Source organism: Micromesistius poutassou (assembly GCF_964030765.1).
Source record: "Micromesistius poutassou genome assembly, chromosome: 11".
Lineage (NCBI taxonomy): Eukaryota > Metazoa > Chordata > Actinopteri > Gadiformes > Gadidae > Micromesistius > Micromesistius poutassou.
In genome coordinates this window covers 11,161,049-11,181,327 of record NC_140281.1, presented here as the reverse complement: position 1 = coordinate 11,181,327, position 20,279 = coordinate 11,161,049, and the positions used below count along the sequence as shown (strand labels likewise).

Below are 20,279 nucleotides of genomic sequence, written 5' to 3'. Positions count from 1 at the left end.
CAGGGATGTAAGGATGTAGTTGGGAGGATTTGTAATGTATAGGAAAATTGAATAATCGGTTAAAACTTCTCATCCAGAACCCTATGTGGAGGAGAACATCTTTCTCTGGCGATGCTAAATAGGGCCCTCTCGACCATGTGCTTTTATGTGGTGTACTGTACATTAGGTTACATAAGCCCATACTTAGATGGGTGTCACGTAACCGCTCACCTGCAGTGGTGACAGACATGGCAAATATCTGTGCATGCATACATGTGTGAAAAATGCTTATGCTTTTACTAGATGTATGCAGTAAAAAAACAGGAGTTTAGTCCAGGAGCATTCCGTGCAGCAAACCGGATTTCATTGGCCCAAACAAAAGCCATTGGAAGTGAAAGCCCCTCACCAGGAGGGGAACAGACCGGGCTCTGTCCCGGGGTGTGGCTCCAGACCACGTGAACGGACTAACTAAACTTATAACTTGCACTAAAAGGCAATAAGGCGTGAAAGAGTTTGGACGACGCAATAGAGTGAAAAAAGTCTGCTTCAATAACACCATTGGAATCGCACCTCATAACGGGTTTACTCACTTTGGGCTAATTCATTGGACTTGTTGTTTTTAAATGTTTATGTTTATGCGTTTCCTGTTTTCATGTACAGTGTGGTTCAGTGTTGGGATTGGTGTTTTCTAAATGGGTTATCTAAACACTCTAACTTATTATTACTGTTATTATAAGTTATGTTTTCCATGCAGCGGAAATGAACGGCTTTATTCTTGGCTCAAACTTCTCCTTCCCCTCCTTTTTCCTGTCAAAATGCTTTAGGATTTTTGAAAAAAAAAAAGATTTTTCCACTGTCCCAAAAAAAGAAGCTCATCCTATTGCCAAAATAGGCAATTTTTTGATTCAGTCTCTGGCATTCTCATCCATCTGCAAAACGTCTTTAAAGACGTACCCACACTTGACATGCACAGAGAATTATTAGGTAGTTATGTGGTATATAACCGGCATTTGCAATTCACACTGGAATTTGCTCATTTTCAAGGCATTTGAAGACATGGACATTTGGGAGGCCTTTGCATTCAGAAAGCTATAGTATAGATAGACTTGCACACGCATCTAAACTTTACGAAGAATGGAAATTAACATCATCTTGCTCACGGGGTGTTCATAAAAACTATTCATAACCAACTAATAGATTGCTCTTGAGTTTCCGCCAAAAGGTTACAAGAAATAATTGAGAAATCCACATTCCAGAAGGTCTGGGTGGTGGAGGAGCTCTCTGCGTGCTTCACCTCCTCCACTCACAACAGAGTTGTTTTAACGTCACAACCAGCGCTCACTAATTGGCAGTTCAACAAAGGAAGCCCTGGTGTTCCCATTGGCCCAAATGGAACCTTGAGGTATTTAAAGTCTGCACCACAGGGACATAGGGACTCCATTGTGCTGCCTTCTGCAGACGTCCCTTATCACTGACCTGGTGCTAGAGAGAACGAGTCAAAAGTCAGTTGCTCTATCACTTTCCTCCTCTCCACAGACATAGAAGGGTTTCCTCAACACATCTTTTTTGTACCAAGATGAAAAACTTGCACAAGGCAAAAAAAAAGAAGATTATGAAAATTGTGTGCTGCTATTACTGGGGCACCATCTGGGTCTGGTTATGTAAGGCCTTTAACAACATTAGGCGAACAGACCTTTGTTGAGATTTTCTCACTTCTTTTTCCACTTAGCCTCTCTTTTGGAATGAAAATGAGCACCACTGTTATCCTAAGGCTGTGCAAAGTGTAACAACTCACATAAGTACATAAACCTAGCATCCGTTTCTTGGAAGTTGGACTCCTGCAAGCGCTGTGCTGATGTGGTCGATTTAACACTAAAGTCACCCAATTTGGGTCCCCTGCTATATTATGTTTCTGACACTTGAGTAGCATCCAATAATTGCTGTGTTCATAATGATGTGTTATTCTGGTTGTTAGAAAAAACATAAAAGGTAGCCGTCAAATCAGACAGGGGTCAAACTTGTCAAAGTTGGACAGCCAAGTCACCAACACTTCACAGCCCACCATCCAGAGCTCAAAGGCCCAATTCCACTCAGTGTGTGGGTGTGGGGGGGGGGGGGGGGCTCAATCACTTCTCGGTACCATCTCTGGGAATACCGGCCCTTCCGTGTGACCCGAGGCTCAGCCAAGGCCCAGAGTAAGAGCGAGGGCCTGAGCCCAGGGGATAATAAAGTCCAGGCGGTCTGGACCAACAAGGTTTTTCTTGTCTGAGTGTGTATTTCCCCACAGGAATGGTTATCTTCATGTGAGTCTTCATGTTTAACTCTCCTAGGTCGTCTCTTTAAAAAGTAAACAAACATTTCATCTAATACCAGGTATAACAGACTATTTCTCGTGAAACACATGTGATTGCAATTGTTGATTGCTCAATGTGATGAGGTGAGGTCATCTGGCCTTCGGCTACCGTGACATCACATGGCCCTAATTCAATCCGACCAGATAATTGTAATACGTCTATGTGCTTTGATTTCAGTGTTCGGTTTCTATTTGAAATTCAAGAAATGGTGGGTTGGTAGGTTCCAGGCCGCTGTGGTTAAAAATGTCAGCACAAACCATCAAGCCCTAATCCTGCACCTCATCAATTTTAACTCCCTGGCCTGGAGTAAAATGTATCGGCAACCTGATACAACACCCAGACACACACACACACACACACACACACACACACAAATATTTAATAGTATAACAGCACCATGGCTGTAAGGTAATACTTTGTGTAATTAATCAAAAGTGCCAGGCATGATGTGCGTCTGGCCCCTGAGGGACATGTGTGGGGTTGTGGCTGTAAGGAGGGGAATCCGGTTATACTGTCAAGTCTGCTTTCTGTTTGGGACGGCGCTTGCTTTTGGGGCCTTTGCAGGAATGGATGTCTTTCATTTTTTGTGTGTGTGTTTCTGCCCTTCTCTTTTGTAAAGCCCTCTGTGGTTGCTAGTAGTTACCATGCTGGTTTGGACTCCCGCTCTATAATTGAGTCCTTTGCGTCTTTCACCCTGGATTCCGCAGGCTTGCACAAAGCAGTGATTATTCCAGAGCAGTGGACTGGTGGGGGACTGGGTTTGGGGGGTGTTAGAGAGAGAGAGAGAGAGAGAGAGAGAGAGAGAGAGAGAGAGAGAGAGAGAGAGAGAGAGAGAGAGAGAGAGAAAGCCAGTAGGTCTTGAATGAATGCCATGTAATCCATTGGCTGACCCCCCTCCAAACCTGGTGCCAAGGCTTTCTCCTCATTGGACACATAGGTAACCCCACCCCTCCACCCCGGTGCAAGAGCTACACACAGAGCCTCATCACAGCACAGCCCTAATGAAAAGTGACCCGGGTTCCACCAGTAGGATCCTGTGTCCCTGTGTGCACAATGACATCGGTGCAGACCTCCTAATTGGGATTAAAATAGCCTTTTATTCAGAGAGAAAGCCCCTTTGTGACGTTCCCCTTTGTGTACGTGTATGATGGCCCCTGTCACACACAGATATGCTAAGGGTCACCTCTGTTTAAGGGCTGTATGACATTTGCTTCTTGACCTGCTGATGAAAAACGTGTCCCTTGTCTGCATCGATAGCACTCAGTATCCGTATCCAATGAGATAAGTCAGCGCACAACATGTTGCAGCTCTCAACATTCCCCCTTGTTTAAGGCTTTGGACAAGTTGCCATAGCATTGTTTACCGAGGAAATCCAATGAAAAGGCCCCCCTCCCCTATACATCCCCATAACAACGACCCGACTCCTTGAGGTGAATTACGTTAAAACATTTAACTAACTATTATTAACTATCTAACTACTAATCTGGTAGAGCACATGTAGAGAGCAAAAATTTAATTTGACAAAGCTAACAGCAAGGGAGTGAGGGTAGGAACTGCAGTAGTACATTAGCCTCAGCATATACAGTATGCTGATTCACATTATTTTGTATTTATATCAACTACTCTATGTTGACACTGCAAACAGTACCAAGGAAGTCCAATTTAATAAACCAATATTTTAATTCTCTTCTATGGCTGCTTGTCAATAGTTAAATATGCGACTCATGCACGTATTTGGCAAGGATGAACCCATGACTAAAGATCTTGTTTTGGTTTCACAAAAGACAAGCAATCTTTCACTAAATGTAGTGATAAAGTATGTTCGCATTGTAGAGCCTGAATACAAGACACAATACGGTTCTGTTACTTCCTTACTTTATATGTAGACATCAATGATTATGGTCGATGGTTTAGTGTGTTAGACTGCTTAACAAAAATGTAAACTTGAGGAGCTGAGGTTATTAGAGACGGTATCAAAACAAATAATGCTCACCTTGTAATTCATCTTGAATAATAAATTTCTTTTGTGATTAAAAGTTAATCGGATTTACAAGGGAATGTTTCAATTCTTTGTTGTTCTTAGAGACCAAGTTATACGATAGCGCTCAGCCATACAATAGACCACAAATAGGAACTCATCCAGAAACTATGCACTGTACAAAGATACTTTAGGATCCGAGGAATTTAGGGCTTTATTTATATTGAAACATACAATTTATCTTAAAAAGAAGACATCACACAAGGGACTGGTTTATGATCAGACACATGGCAATAAATACACTTTAGGAATGTAAAAGGAAACAATATGGACATTGTAACATGCTGGGGTAGCGGGAATCACCTCCATAGCCCCAATTGATAAAACTGGAATGGCACGAACTACAGTCTGATCCTCCAACTCAATGGGAGATGCGGGCAAGTGTGTATATATCTACATGGGTGTTGGAGGTTGGTCAAAGCAGTCTTTTTAACCTTGAAAAACCGGTACATGGCAACTGGAACATTATTCATAAGAATCAATTATCAAGCATCACAACTTAAAAACAAAACGGTAAGGGATAGACAAGTTGGATTTTAAACTTGGCTGTTGCTACAACGCTGGTTAGACGAATGCTATTGCTAGTTCACAGTGTCCTGTATTTTATATATTTTTATACATGTATAAAAACAGTCGATTTTCTTTTTTTAAAAAGGAATGTACTCGTTCTCAAAAAACTACACATTTACCTCCCGGTTCTACTGTAATGAATAGACGATTAAGAGAAGATTAATTTATACCATTGCCACTTAAGGGGGGGGGGGGGGGGGGGGGGGGCAGCGAATGAGGCAACGACTGAATCTTATTGCTTGGAAACAAAAAGGAGGAATAAAAGAAAAAACAAAGACTAGCGAGGATAGCAAAAGACTTGCTCTGTTGTGTTGTCGATAAAATACGCGTGTTAATACTGCTCCGACTAGCGGTATAGTAGGGAAGGGGTTAAAGGGGCAGGCCGTCTCGTGGTTGGGAGGGGGGACGGGGACAGGGGGCTGCGACGGGGTGCAGGTAGCCACTAATAGTCAATACCCTGGTCGTTGTAATGGGTGCTGTAGTCGTCGTGGTAACCGGCCGGGTACTCCTCGTCATGGAACTCCGCCTGATAGTCACTGTCGCTGATTTCCGATCCGTTGGTCCCCGTGCCCTGGCTGCCGTTGGTGTGGACGGCCGCCTCCGTGGGCGTGGCGCAGTACTTGGGGTCGTACACCTGCCGGCCCAGCCCATACACGCTCATGCCCTTCTGGGACGCCACCTTGTTGGTGCCCATCTGCAGGGAGATGGTGGAGTTGTCCATTGGCTGCACGGCCACCTTCTGGTCGTAGATGTCCCTGCGGGTGCCCGGGGCGGACATGCCTGCCTGCTCGGACAGAGAACACACGCCGGGGCAACGCTTTAATGACGGGTTTCTGGGGAGAAGGCGTTTCCGAGCAGCACGCCCACTCAGAAGGACACTGTAAACGTAGAGTCCGCTATAGTGGCCGGGTAAGGCAACTTGTTTTGACAAATAAACGCTGGTCCGCAATTGTAAACCTGGAAGCATTCAGAAGTATTTCACCTAATTTTCTCCTTTTCTCCTTATTGCACCGTGGGTCAGAGACAAACGCAATATAAATTCCTCTATTTGTCTGGCACATATTTTGGAATCGGCAATAAAGCTGACTTTGACTTTGAAGTTTGTGTTTTGGCAGCCACCTCACTGCTGTAAAAATAAATGATGACATAATGAATTGAAAACCGAAAAAACGCATTACCCCATAGGGTTGCCACCTGTCCCTTAATACGGGATTGTTCCGTATTTTCCCCTGCAGGTCATACATACACAACCGCATATGTTCTGTGAACACACAATCACTCTATGATTATAGAGTGGTACAAGAGAAAGTGTTGGACTACAGTGAGATAAGCAGCTCTCTTAAGACCGCATAAGCGGCCGTTGGCTGGTCTTTTATTGCTCCGTTTATATCTCTTGTGTGTTTATTGGTCTAATTACAGTAAACGGCTTGGGTAGAATCTACAAAACCTGATTCTTCCGCTTTTCGTTTTTTGCGAAAGCTCTGTGAGAAAGGAATTAAAAGGCTTGTCCCAAATAAAGGATCATGATGGAATCAAATGGATGCCCAGGCTTATGGACGTTTTGTACACAATTTTGTTTTGCAATTTATACACATCAGTGTTGAGCAAAAATGCATGGGGTACATTCAAATTGGTTTTGATTCGACTTTCTTGTCAACTCTTTGACTTCATCTACAGGGCCTTGCGGGTGGTTGGTGTGCGTTTCGTCACCTGGCTGGCTCCCTTGTTGGTGCCCATCTGGAGGCTGATGGTGGTCTGGTCGAAGGGTTTGTCCGTGTGAGTCTTTGGGTCATAGAGATGTCTTCTGGTGCCGTAAGCCGTCATTCCTGCCTGACTCGCACACTTGTTTGTTCCCATCTGAATAGAAGGGCCAAACAAAAATACATTAAGAAGGATTATGAACAGGTGCCAGCTTAGTTTACCCATGGGTTTTGGCATGAACTAAGTGTGTCCTTGTAACTGTATACTGTACTTCTTGAACTTTTTGGTGTTGGAAATTCTAATTTAATGAAGAGTTCATCATTATGAAGTACACAATCATCATGTTTAACCTAATATTTGTGGTAGACTCTCTGAGACTTCTGCTGAGACTTAAAGAAGGTCTCAATAGATGTGGTTGTGCTGGCGTAGATTTCTTCCAACGTGATCAAAAATAATGAATACCAAATATCCTGTTACATACATGCAAAAACACACAACAAACACACAAAAATGCTACAACGTTCACACCTGTAGTCCAATGACACACTGGCCCGCCTTGATCTTGTCGTCGTCAAAATGCCGAGCCTGTTTGTCTGCATATTTCACACCAATGTCAAACTTTGTGTCAATACCTTTGGTCTTTGCCTAAGAAAACAAAAATAGGTTACTCACTAACAATGGCTGTTGAAAAACTTGGGAGAGAAAAAGAGGGGAGGGCGAACACAGAGGACACAAACACATGAGCACTCATAGTAGGGCTGCGGTTGCTCACCATGTTCGCCAGGGCAAGCAGTGTGGTCTGAACTTGAGTGAGGTTCCCGTTCTCAAACAGGTCGTTGGCCTCAAAGATGTCGTTGGGCTTCATGCCGTAGGCCAAGATGGCTTTGATGAAGTTCCCGAGGTTCTCCAGCTGCAGGGCGAGGGGGCAGGGAGGAGAAGAGAGAGAAGAATGTGAATGAGTGTGTGTGTGTTGTGGGTACGGGGGAATCCCAGCTCAGAGAAGGGTTAGAGTGCAACACCGCCTCGGTTACTTGAAGCGGAGCGAGTTTCATGAATGACCCGTTCCCAGGTCTTAAAATTGCTGCATAGCCTCATTATTATTAGGAACTGTTTTTGTTGTTGTTGTTAGGATCCATGGAGAAAGTGAACAGTTCTATAAAGTTCTATTAAATATCTTGGTGTGCTCATTGATAATAATCTCACTTTTAAAGAGCATATTAAAAAGGTCTCCAAGTGCGTTAAATTTAATTTGTCAAACTTTAGACATATCCGCAGTTGCATGTCGACCAAGGCAGCATTAATGTACATGCACTCAATGATCTTGTCCCATATAACATATTGTTTGACTACTTGGTCTCAAGCGAGCAACACTGCTCTCAAACCATTACTTTCACTATACAAAAAAACCCTTAAAGTGCTGGACAGGAAATCCAATAACTATCATCATTGTCATATTTTACTGAAATACAAGCTGTTAAATTGGGAAAACCTGATTAAATATTCACACTCTTGTCTTATGTACAAAATCATACATGGACGTGCGCCTCCAGCATTGAATCAGTTTATAAAAATGGTATCAACATCTACTCGGAGTGCAACTAGAGGAGACTGTGTTATCGCGTTTAGAAAAAGTTCTTTCAGCCAGTCTGCGTTTTCTATTAGGGCTGCTCGTGAATGGAATTCTATTCCAACTCACATTAGAAATATTTCAAATTACGCCTCCTTTAAACACTTTTTAAAAAAGTGGCTAATTAGTGGTCAAGGCTGTAAACATTAAATTTCTTGTCATGTTGTCTGTCAGTGTATTAATTGTCTAGTATTGTTGCTTTTTGTGCATGGCTTCTAATGTGTCCAATGTGTATAATGTGATGTTGTTTATTTTATTTTTTATTTTATTTTTTTTCTGTTGTTGTTGCTGCTTAATGTTGCTTCTGTTTTGTCTGTAGCGGCTGCTGTTTGAGCTCAGTTTTATGTTAGTTTGTGTGTGTATGCATGGACATGGATTATTTGTATGTTGATAACCCAATATTTTGTATTATTTTCTTTTAGGGTGACTTTAAACATCAGTCCAGGGACAACAGATGCAAAATAGCCTTTGGCTAATTCTGGCATGTTTACATTTGTTTAAATGTTTTTATTAATGTGCAATGTCCCTGATCCTTAAACTTAAAAAAAAAATATATATAAATAAAATGTGGGCAAAAACACATCGCCTCACCTTGTGCCAGTTGAGTTGTGAGTGGTTGATCTTCTTCACCGAGCCGGGCTGCAGTTTGTTGATCAATCTGGTGGAAGATAAGTGAGATAAGATCAGACATGGAACGTCATAATTTGGCTGACAGGCGCCAAGCAAGTGTAAAAAGAGACTCATTATGATCTGCTGTCCCAGAGGTTCTGACCGTAACTAGATATTCGACATGAGCACCTTTTATTTTCTCGCCGAGCTCAGCCCGGGCCATTGCAAGTCCCCCACACCTCTGCAATGTCAACCCTATCAGCGCGCACACGCGGACACACACACACACAGACAGATTTTTATTATTTTATTTTTATTAAACAATTGGATTTTGATTAGATTTATTAAATTGTATCAAACAAATGCCTTACACAAAAGACATGAAATACAATTGAGGATAAAAACACAATAAAGTCCAGGACTTATTTCCATTGTGGTCCTCAACACAAAACATCAGGGGCCGTATTCACAAAGCTTTTTATCTTACCGCTAGGAGTGCTCCTAACTCGCACTAAAACATTTTACGTAGGAGTTTTTTCTTAAAAGTTATTCACAAAGCCGCTGAGACCTACTCATACTAAGGATAAATCACTAAGAGTGAACTAAGAGTGAACTAAGAGTGACGCCCCCTACATCGATTCTCGTGCCCGAGTTTTGAAGTGGTCAGTACGGTGATTGGCTGTTGAGTGCCGGCGGTCTCTGTGAAACTCATTCGCAACTTCCCACAAACGAGCCCACTAAATCAATGAAAAATAAGGAAATAGCCGAGGCTACAAATGAAGTCCTATCAAACAGTTATGGACAGTGCAGTTAGCAGAATACACGCACGATGACAAGTTTGTGCAGACCACGATAATGACGTTGTATGCACGTTAAAAAGAGAGCCAAAGCAAACAATAAAAATACGTAAATTGCATTATATCAAGGTAATTAAAGGTAAGTAATTAAAAGCACCCTGCAAACTATTATCCAATGAGCATATTTCCAGCACTTAAAGTTTGGGCGTAGCCAGAGATTGTAATTAAGGTGCGCCTGTGCGAGTTTGGGTGGCCTCAAGTTCACGGTGATTTACTGGAACGCTGTTAGAATAACTGCTGCAAGTGTCCAGTGGAAGCCAGGGTCCGGAGCGATCGATACGACCATCCTGAAAGCAACCCTGGCTCTCCACTAAATCACTCCACGCTGTACATGGGGGAATGAAATGTATGGATATAATCGCAAAATCCAATAGGGGGGTTTCCTTCACAGCCCTGCTTCTGTGGTAGTGAATGCGTGGACCTAGACCGGTCACTACACAGTCCTAGCGCACCGCACACCGCTCACCGCGCTCTCTGTCACATTTTGCTTTAAATCGAAAGAAATCGTTGTAATGAATTAATTCTGAAAATATTTAGGTGTGCCAGGAGGACCACGCTTGGGTGTCCCAGGCACACCCATGCACACCCGTAGCTACGTCACTAAACACTTTAAATATCAGCCCATACCACCGTTCAAGTCCTCCTATCATGATGAATGAAGGAGAAGACAACGTGAAACGCAAGCGAAAGCCCAACTGGTCCGACTCCCGACTCCTTACTGAGCAGATTATAAACTCAATACAATAAATTATCTTACAATAAATGATTAGATAGTAATCATAAGTAAGAGTAGTTATAGGCCTATTATTTTTTACTTCAAACCATTTATTTTTATTTGAAATAAATAATTATGATTAAAGTGTTGTATTACTATTATTACATGAGACAAATAATGATGGGTTAAGTGATTTATTCATATTTATATATTAAATAATTAAGGATGATTAAAGGTACATTTGTAACATTGCCCCCGTGTGTTTTAACCATCACTGATGGTTGCGATATTCCTAAATCGTCGTCATTGCAAAGTTGCATTTTCCCTGTTGCTAAATATCGGAGTAATATCGGACTAATTCCACAACAAGTTTGATACCCTCACGATTTTGCCTATATCGCCTTATCAATTCACAGTCTTCCATTGTCTCCATAACATTTTGTCTCGCAGCCATTTTCCGATTCTTTGTGAATAGGTCTTACTGAGTTAGGAGTCCTTTCGAGGACTTTTAAGCTCTCCTAGACTTAGGTGCTACATTTAGGCCTAAAATACTTTGTGAATTGCTCTTAGTGAAAAAAGTTAGGAGTCCTAAATTTAAGACTGACATGCCCATTATTTAAAAACTTTATTAAAAAAAAAAAAAATTTTTTTTTTTTTTGGTACGTACCGAAATGAAACGTGCATCGAACCGTTAGACCCGAAAAATTTTGGCACGAATGAGTATCGTTACACCCCTAACAGACACACACACTTACTCGCTCAGGATGACCCCATCTTTTAAGCCCTTCTGGAAGTTGTCTCCGATGGGCATCCCGGTCACCTCCTCGATCCAGTAGCGCAGCTCCTCTTCCCGTTGCAGGTCGTACTTCTGAGCGATCTAGGCAAGGGTCAAATATATACATGATGATTAATTAATAATGTTAATTGTGACTTAAAAACAGTGCGACTGTTGTGCTTAATGTCAACATCTGCATCAGCCAACCCTTCTCCGAAACTAAAATATGCCGGTCATCTTGTGGCTTTCGGACACCGACAACTGGCTTGACGTTATGTGCATTGGTCAACCGAAACCAATGAGAAACTGACTGGTCAACACAGCAGCGGCCTAATCAGTCTGACTAAAGCATTGTGGTCTAGAGAGAATATGGATGTTCAAAAGTCGTCCATACTAGTATTTTCACCATCACAATTGTGCGTCAGCGTTATCAGATATATACGTTGTGCCCGTCAAAAAAACTTGGTAGATGCACAGAGGAAAATGAGATGCATGGTTATACTGCATTGTGTGGACAAATGCCTTTTAGATGCTGAAATCAAAGCCATTTTTCCCCACGGAGGGGTTACAGTATTGATACACAACTAACCACATGGAATATAAGGCCCAGAGACCCTGCTTCAGAAGATCAAAGACTGCTTTGAAGTCCAGCCCAACTTTGCATTGTTGCTACCATTGTGGTGGTTGCAACCATTGCTGATCCAACTGGACTCTTACAAGGCAAGACTATCGCTATATACACATAAGAAAGTTTGGGCATCCAACAATACAGACACTGAAAATACATTCAAACAATAGTATATGACTTTCATCTGGGTTTGTTGTGATAAAAATGACAGTCTGGCACAGATTCTGCATGTCAAACTACACCACTCGGATTAGCATTTGTATCGCTCCAGGGTCAACCTCAAAAAGAACAGACCTATGATCACAACACATCTGATTGCATCTGAAAACTCTCTCCATTCAGGAAGCACTATTTGTGAGAACGAGTCCACTTGTGAGCCCCATCGCTACGGCTTATTTTCTTTCCGTCCTTCTTGTAAACACTCCATCTCTAGGTCAAGGTCAAGTCTAGTCGGATTTCAGGAACTGAAATGGAGGCAGCAGAAAATAAATAGGAGAATGACGTTCGCAATGTGACTTTACATCTTGAAGTTCACTTTTTAGAAGGTACACACACAATCAGAACAGGTCACAAAAACACATGTTTCCCAAAGCAGTCAGTAGATGGAACATTACTTTTACAAGTGGGATGTATAAAAAGCGACTCTGAACAGAGAAAGGTCCTTGACCGTGCGTGCATTTCCGGGCAGACGATGGTGTGTGAAACAATCCCTTTTGGTCTTTCCTGTAATAAAACTTCCATGGCGGCTGCAGCCATTAGCTCATGGCCTCATTGTAAACAGCACTTTAGTATTGGCTGGATTCGCATAAACACAGCCTTCCTAGCTCCGCCGTTTCTGAGGGCTACAATAAAAGAAAGAGCGAGGGAGAGAGAGAGATAAAACATCTGGCCTTCCCTCCACTCCCCAGTAGTTCCCCCTCATCCGGGGGGGGGGGTACTGCAGGACATTGACCACTGGAACTGAAATAGCACATTTTACAGTTGCCTATTTAGCCACAAACGATAGGAAGACAGACCTTCAAAGTCTGACCAGACATTTTCAGCTGGGTGGCTTCCACAAGACGGGGTCCGCCTGCCAAGCTAGTATCTAAACTAGATACTGTGCTGAATCATGTCTAAATACAACCCATAACGTGAACCCTGAATAGCTTCTACACCCCATCCACTCCCGACCACTTCAAATTGATGATCAATCCAATTGTCGTCAGACATTGTACAGATTTGGCTATGACCGCGTAGCCAACTACTGGGCCGTGAAGGGTGTGCCTTATACGCGCTCATCACATGTCGAAAACAGGGTGGCGGTGAGGAGCGGAGGACGGGGGAACACGATGCCCGGTTGGAGCTCCATAAAACGACGTGCTACACAGGCTCCATCATCTGGGAGATCCCAGACGATCAGGAGATCCTCGAGCCCCGAGTACCATAGATGGGAAGCTACGATAGTACAGTGAGGAGAATAAAGTTTGACCGCTTGACTTCACCTCAACAGAGAAGGCCAGTTTTGTCCGCCGTAAAAAACATTGAAGTTCATCCATTGTACAGATGTCTGCACTTCTGCGGGCCTCCACACAAACAGAAAGGATTGTTTCATTTCGGCCACGTTCCATGACCAACCCCCCCCCCCTTCAATTGCCAGGCCATTTCAGTATAGCATCCAGAAACCAGGCGCCACCAGGGCAGGATGTGACCAAACTGCTTTGTAACTTGAGGCTGAAAACATATCTGGATCGTTCCTCATATTACCCACTGGAGAGAGAAAAAACAAAAAGGTAAAATGTTCACGCGCTCTTGTTAAAGGGCAAGCGATGTTGTGTATGTTCCATGACCATGACTGCATGGGAGGTTGGAGAGAAGAGGTTAAAGTGGAAAGTCCATGTCCATAATACCAGGCTTGAAAGCACTGTCATTCAGGAATTAATCAGACAGGCATTTAGTGTGCCCAAATTTTTGAGTTCTCCTCTGGGAAACACAGAGACCACAGAAAGAGCGAGAGCCAGAGAGAGCGAAAAGAGAGACAGCGAGAGCAGGGAGAGCGTGATTATAGAGAAGACATTTCCCTCCTCTCACTCCACACCAGTTCATTTCTAGGCGTGCTTCAACAAAGAAGAAAAAAAATAAATGATCCTGTTCTCTTTTATCTTGTGAGGCATTACAAAATTTGCATTGGGAATAAAACAAGAAATGTCAAAGTTGAAAACTGTCCCCACTGACGACCTTTCAGCCAATCCCTTCTCTCTACCTACCCAGTTATGAGAGCATGAAAACATGCAGCCACATACCAAGAGAGAAAGCAATGTGAACCCCCTTCACTTTTTTAAAAACCAATGTAGACATGCAGCGACCCACAGAATATGGTGGTACCAGTATACTTCCACATCAAGACAAATTATTATCAAGTATAAAACAAATTCAATACAAACGTAGAACACAAAGTAAGCTGTAAGCAGACCATATATGCAAACACCATGTTGAAAGAAACACTTGTGTTATACTGGTGTCGATTGTAACCATTATATCATCAAACATTCAGATTCCAGCCACACAAATAACCTGCTAGCCAGTCCACAGCCCAGCCCTACATGGAAAACCCCTCCACTGAACAATGGCATGTGGTTAGGGTTGAAAGAGAAGGAGTTGGTGGTCAAAGCCCCATCGGATCAAATGGACAACCATCTTAATGTGAAAGAGCGTCTCAGTGCTTGAACTGAAATGTGCAGTGGGCCAACAACCGGTGTGTGACCCCATGTTGGCCAGCACCACAATTTGGATTAACCATTTAGTGAATCATACACATACGTTCACTGAACTGAACTATGGCTAGATCAATATTGCAGCTGGTTCCCTTTAATATTTAACCACAGCCGACTCAACTTGGGAAGAGGTTCAAATAATTAAGTTGATCGACAGTTGACATCAATGTCAACTGAACAGACAACAGAATAATCAACAGGCGAAACCAGTTTCCACTACTTTAACATTCATAGCTGGAAGTCAAGTGAAAAGCAGTGTCTCACAGACTTCCAACCCAAGACAACACAAGTGACAGATTTACAGCCTCTAGGAAGCAGGGAACCTTTTCTTATTGAAAACAGAAATGGAAGCAATCAGCCAATGGTCTCAAATAAAATGTTGACGTTATTTGAGTCTTGATTGAAAAGTATTTGTGTTATAGATAGAAAATGACTCTAAACAATTCTGAACTCAATGTAAATAAACACAGGTCAGGTTTTCTTGGCTATAAAAGGATAAAGCCTGAAACTACTAAACATCAAAACCATATTAAAAGAAAAAACTACTTAGAAAAACAGCTCCTAGACTTTCGTGAAGGGACCTAGACAACCAGAACAACAGTCTCTGTCCTGTGGGTTCATTAATGAAAGCATTTGGTTAACAACAGCAACAGACCTATCAAGGTGCAGCCTGGCAGACTGAACGCCAGATTTATCTCAAAGAACGTCGCAGTGTCAGCACATTGCATGGGAAAAATACTATACACAGCCTCCCAGGATGTCCCCCCCCCCCCCCCGCGCCTCCCCCAACCCACCACAAGCCAACCCCCTCTGCACTCCTACAACAACCATTACTCTGAAGGATGGCCACGTCGCTTGAGTTGTAAATAAGGGGAGCTGCCCTTGGCACTGATACCTCATGGTGGCCATGCAGAGGTTGTGAACTTAGGAGGGGGGCAGCGACTCCACGCTAGTCGCCCCTCTCCCAGGGAAACCTCATGCTGAGCCCTATCCATCCGGGCTCTGGGCCAGAACCGCCCTTCCCCTCTCTTCCCATTGAGTTTAAAGGCCAATGAATGAACGCCCACGGGGAAGACTGGCTCTGTAGAGCAACAGCACTACGTGTCTGTGTGTGTGTGTGTGTGTGCATAAACAAAGCACAGAAAAACCACACCTGCTTTTTGACAGGGGGTGGAAGTGGATTGAAATAATCCATTGTCTGTGAGACAGAGACAAGTACGTTTCTATACAAAGCAAAATAAATGCAGTCTCAACAAAACTGAATGCCTGGTGAAATGCGGCGGGACCATAACAACCGCCACTGCATCCCGTTATTCTAGAGGTCTGGATCTGAATAAGGGCATGCATTTGCAGTGGGGTCCACTGGGCCAGAGCTTGTGGGAACAAACACAATGGCTTTCTTTTGTCGGGCTGCCTACTTTTATCAATTGACAGATGTGGTTCAATAGGCTGATATTGTTGGCAGTATGGCAAACGTTGGCATTTAATGACTAATCTTTTTTGGAGAGTATGATGCACCTTAAGAGTGGAGCCACTGGGAAGACTCTTCCCAAGACTCTCCCAATTCAATCTACTTCCATCAGGAGACAGGTTCTGCTTCCCATGGTGGGGTTAAGCTCGGTACAAACCATCCTCTTATCCCTTCAGCCATTGGGTTCTTCAACAAATGGAGCCATGGTGCTTCTTTGTTTATATTTGATATTTAACTAGCTTACACTTGTGTACTGTCATTATTATCACTTGTTTAGTTTAAGAGTTGACTCCCAGTGTGTCCCAGGCTGGCCCTCATTGATTGTATGGCTTTATCTCTGATGATTACGATGTTGCTGTAATCCATTTGTTGTTTGCGTGGTACTACTTTGACTAGGCTACTGTTGTACAACAAATTGCCCCTTGGGGACATTAATGATTCACTCTACTCCAATAACCAACCAACCAGCGCATACAGGGTTATTATTCTCCCATTTGTATCGGTCACAACGGTGCTTGGTTGAAGGACTTTTGTCCTACAGGCGCTAAACAAACATAGATCTGTTTGCTTACTGCAGAGGCAACAGGCCCGGCCAAGATCTAACTAAAGCTAAAACGGAATAGGGAAAAACAAAGACAAGCGACACACTTAAGGATTACCGGTCCCAAACTAGTAACAACTAGTTTACCTTACCTAACTCACTCTTCACAAAGGACTGGACAGGGAACTGTTGTTTCTTGCCAGGTTGGTGTCAGCTTCAAACAGGTTTAAAGATTGTCATCTATAGTAAGAAAAGCAAACCGTAATCCAGTACGGCAAACAGTATTTCAGATCAGACAAAAGCATTGAAGATTATGTTTCAAAATCTTAAGTCAATCAAACAGGGTAGTCATTTCAAAGGAAATTGCAATCCATGCTTGGCTAGATAATCTTTTGTAAATAATTATTAATGAATGAGACATTTCTCATTAATAATAATCAGAATAATGATAAACTAAACAAAAACACGTCACGCAATAAGCAAACAGGTTGTTTTGCATAAACATCCATGAAAACCTAAAACTAAAAAAACTCCAGCGGGTTTAACCAGAGGAACAAGTTGTCGTGAGAGTTCATGAACTCTGCCACGGCTGTCAAAAGATACTAGGGTCCGGGGAGACGCGTGTAAACAGAGCGCTGGCGTGTGGGAGGGCTCTCTGACTGCCAATCTCATACAATGCCAGCACTTCTCCTTCTACCGTCCCTGACTAGAAGGAGTAGGAGGAGGCAGAGGCTCTGATTAGGAGGGGATGCCGTAGCCTACTGGATACCCAGAGTCATTAAAAAATAACAACTAAGACCACGTAGACAAGAAGAGGCTGGCTATATCTGTGGCACCACATTTCAATTAGTGAAATTGTAGTATTAACCATCTGAGGCCTTTAAATAAGTCAATGTAATAACAGCAGTAATGTAATATTGGCATGATTCACTTGTTGCTTCCATCACTGACCCGAAACAGAACAACAATGCTAGAATACAGGATTATTTTAGTGGGGTTTGAAGAGGACAACAGTTAACCTCGGGACAAAACAGGCTAAATCTGCAACCTCATCATTCACTTCTGTATTGATTCATCAATACTATGTTGACAGGTTATGCCTACAGGGTCATGACCCTGAACCAATAGATTGAACAAACTAACAACAAGTTAGTTTGGTGGGGAGGGGGGGGGGGGTGCATCAGTATTAATAGGAAACTCATTGAGTGACAAGTGTTAACAGGCAGAAAACAGCTTGGCTGAGCTGTTTTTCAGGCTCTCCATCACACACAAACACACGCCAGTGGATGTTGAGCGACTTCACTCCATTCGAAAAGTGTGGCCAGCATATTGGCAGTGAGGGCGGAAAGAAAGAAAAAAAGGTCTGAGAAAAATAAAAAATATATTAACATGGGAGGGGAATCAATTTTCAACTGCAGTTCCCCAAATACACTTCCAGAAGCTCCTGTGAGCCAATGGGTTTGATGGGTTAAAAATAAGCAAAGTGTGAACTTACACTTTATAAATGCAGATATATTGTACAGATGTATAAGAACAGATATATAGTTATAAATAGTTTTCGCCTCAATCATCACTTGAGACATTTAAAACCAACTTCATTCAGAAAATCCAACAAATCATAGACAATAGGATTTGCAGTCCCAATAACATGTTTCATAGGGCTAGTATGTCTGCAGAATTCCTCATATGTGTGTGTAATGTGTATGTGTATTGTATATATATGTGTAAGTGCTTAATTTGGAATTCCAGGCATGTAGCGCGCAGCTTCCCAATGAGCCCAGGGTAGGGAATCACACCTATAGCAACACAGCCCGCAGAGGGAGAGGGCCCCCCTGCCCGGCCACATTCTTTTGTCCCAGGAAAATGTCTCTGCGTCACATTTTTGTTTTCCAGTAAAGTGATGAATCTAGTCTCTTGTTAACTGGAATTGAGAAAAGAGACTTCCCCTTTGGAAAGGTGGAAAGGTGGATAGTTGGCTTGCGGCGGAATCTAATTCACTTTCAATTAGTGTCCAAAGCGTCATTAAAAAATGAACGCCAGTTGAGTGTTGACCTCCCGTGTTTCGGTTAACCAAACTAAAGTGACAGTAAACAACATTATGCAACTTAAAGCCTAACTGTGGTCTATTAACATCGGCTCCTGCTCAGAGGTCTTTCCTATGATGTCATGATTTAGCCATTTCCTATGAACAGGAGACAACTTCGAAAACCCATTGATGCGACATAAGGCCTATACACCATCGGTAGTTTAAACAACGAGCATCATATACGACACAAACAGATTTCCTATCATAAAAAAAAACGTGTAGCCTACATTTGTTTACAAATGGTCTTAGAAGTCTGCAAAGCAAATAAAGCATGAGGCAAACTTATTAAATCGTGTTGAAACACACAATGTGGCTTTTTATTTACACTTTTACATCTGCACATCACTGTGCAGTCAAGTTTAAGGAAATAAACGGGAATGGGGTAATCATTCCCACAAGTAAACTAAACGGTCTCAGGAGCCATCTACTGTGCTGCAGCTAGCAGAGCTCCTCCCTAGAGGAACAATGAGCTTGATCTGGATTTCACTGTAATCAAGTATTTCCATGGCATTTCTACTCCATTAACGTTATGCATCCCAAAAGAGGATTACCAAAAAAGGCACAAACTTTGGCGTTCACTGCACAATAGGATCCTACATCTCATCCAAACTAGACCTCAGTAGCTTCGCATCAAGAGCCAAAATGGAAACTTTAAAAGAGATTAAATGAAAAACAATGAAATGTTGCACATGCATGGAAAAAAAGGCAATCGGGGCGATGCAAATCGACTGCGATTAAGTGGTCTGCAAAGTTCGGGGGAAAAGTGTTATTATCCATTAGGTGAACGCATAAAGCCAGCATTCATGATGAGCCCGACATGTGGTTCAACTTTGTAAGCCCTTCAAGTCCCCGACTACTGCATAATTGAAAGATCTCTCCACGAAAAATAGATTCGTGTAAAACGCCTTTTCATTTAGTATTTTACGAAAGGGGAAAAAAACAGCCAACTTACTTTGCTTTTTACTTCGGCGGATAATCCGTAGGCCGGTCCCTTATTGAATTGAGTCATTTTTTTGATTTGGATAACTAAAAAAAAATAAGTTAATATCTTCGGCTACACTGCAATAAAATGTAGCAAAAGCACTTGTAGGCCTACGCAACTTAGTAAAAACCACAGTCCCCTTCAAAACAAAAGTCCTCAGAGAAAATAAATCCGTGCAGATCTTGTGTGGGAAAGCGAAGCGGAGTGAAGCAGCCAGTCTGAGTCAACAAACTAACCGAGCTTCTTTTTTTTTTCTCTCCAGTGTCAACGACTGACGGATCATGGTCGACCAGTCAGAGGCGCCTATTTTACATAGTGGGCGGGTACCTACCTTCCTCTTGGAGGGTCTCTGCTGTGTTGCCTGTGCCACAGTAAAGCACACATTGTGTAGGCCTACCTGTCAAGATCACAAATAACATGTGGATTATTATGAATCATAAAGAGATCCATATTAAAGTAGTGTTTATAGCTTCAGCCTATCAGACTTCAGACTTCAGACTTCAGACACTTTATTGTCATTTCACACAAATGTACAGGATACATTGGCTGAAACGAAATATCGTTTCTCACCAGCTCCTACTAGCAGTGCTTTA

At 42.6% G+C, this 20,279-nt stretch overlaps 1 protein-coding gene across 1 annotated transcript; it reads right to left on the bottom strand.

Annotated features, from left to right (window-relative positions):
* Positions 1-4,503: 4,503 nt before the first annotated feature.
* cnn3a (calponin 3, acidic a) lies at positions 4,504-19,899 on the bottom strand. Its single transcript, XM_084475474.1, has 7 exons — positions 19,657-19,899; positions 11,206-11,327; positions 8,861-8,927; positions 7,415-7,552; positions 7,171-7,287; positions 6,652-6,798; positions 4,504-5,725 (listed from the first exon to the last, which is right to left on the bottom strand). The coding sequence occupies exons 1-7, from the start codon at positions 19,711-19,713 to the stop codon at positions 5,384-5,386; spliced, it is 990 nt and encodes a 329-aa protein (XP_084331600.1). The 5' UTR covers positions 19,714-19,899; the 3' UTR covers positions 4,504-5,383.
* Positions 19,900-20,279: the final 380 nt, after the last annotated feature.

Bases quoted from the DNA above. Each gene is read 5' to 3' on its own strand.
- cnn3a (XM_084475474.1), bottom strand. From the start codon at position 19,713: ATGACTCAATTCAATAAGGGACCGGCCTACGGATTATCCGCCGAAGTA. The intron at 11,328-19,656 runs GTAAGTTGGCTG...ACCCTTGCCTAG, and splicing joins CCGCCGAAGTAAAAAGCAAA to ATCGCTCAGAAGTACGACCT. The intron at 6,799-7,170 runs GTGTGAACGTTG...CCTTCTATTCAG, and splicing joins AGTGTGTCATTGGACTACAG to ATGGGAACAAACAAGTGTGC.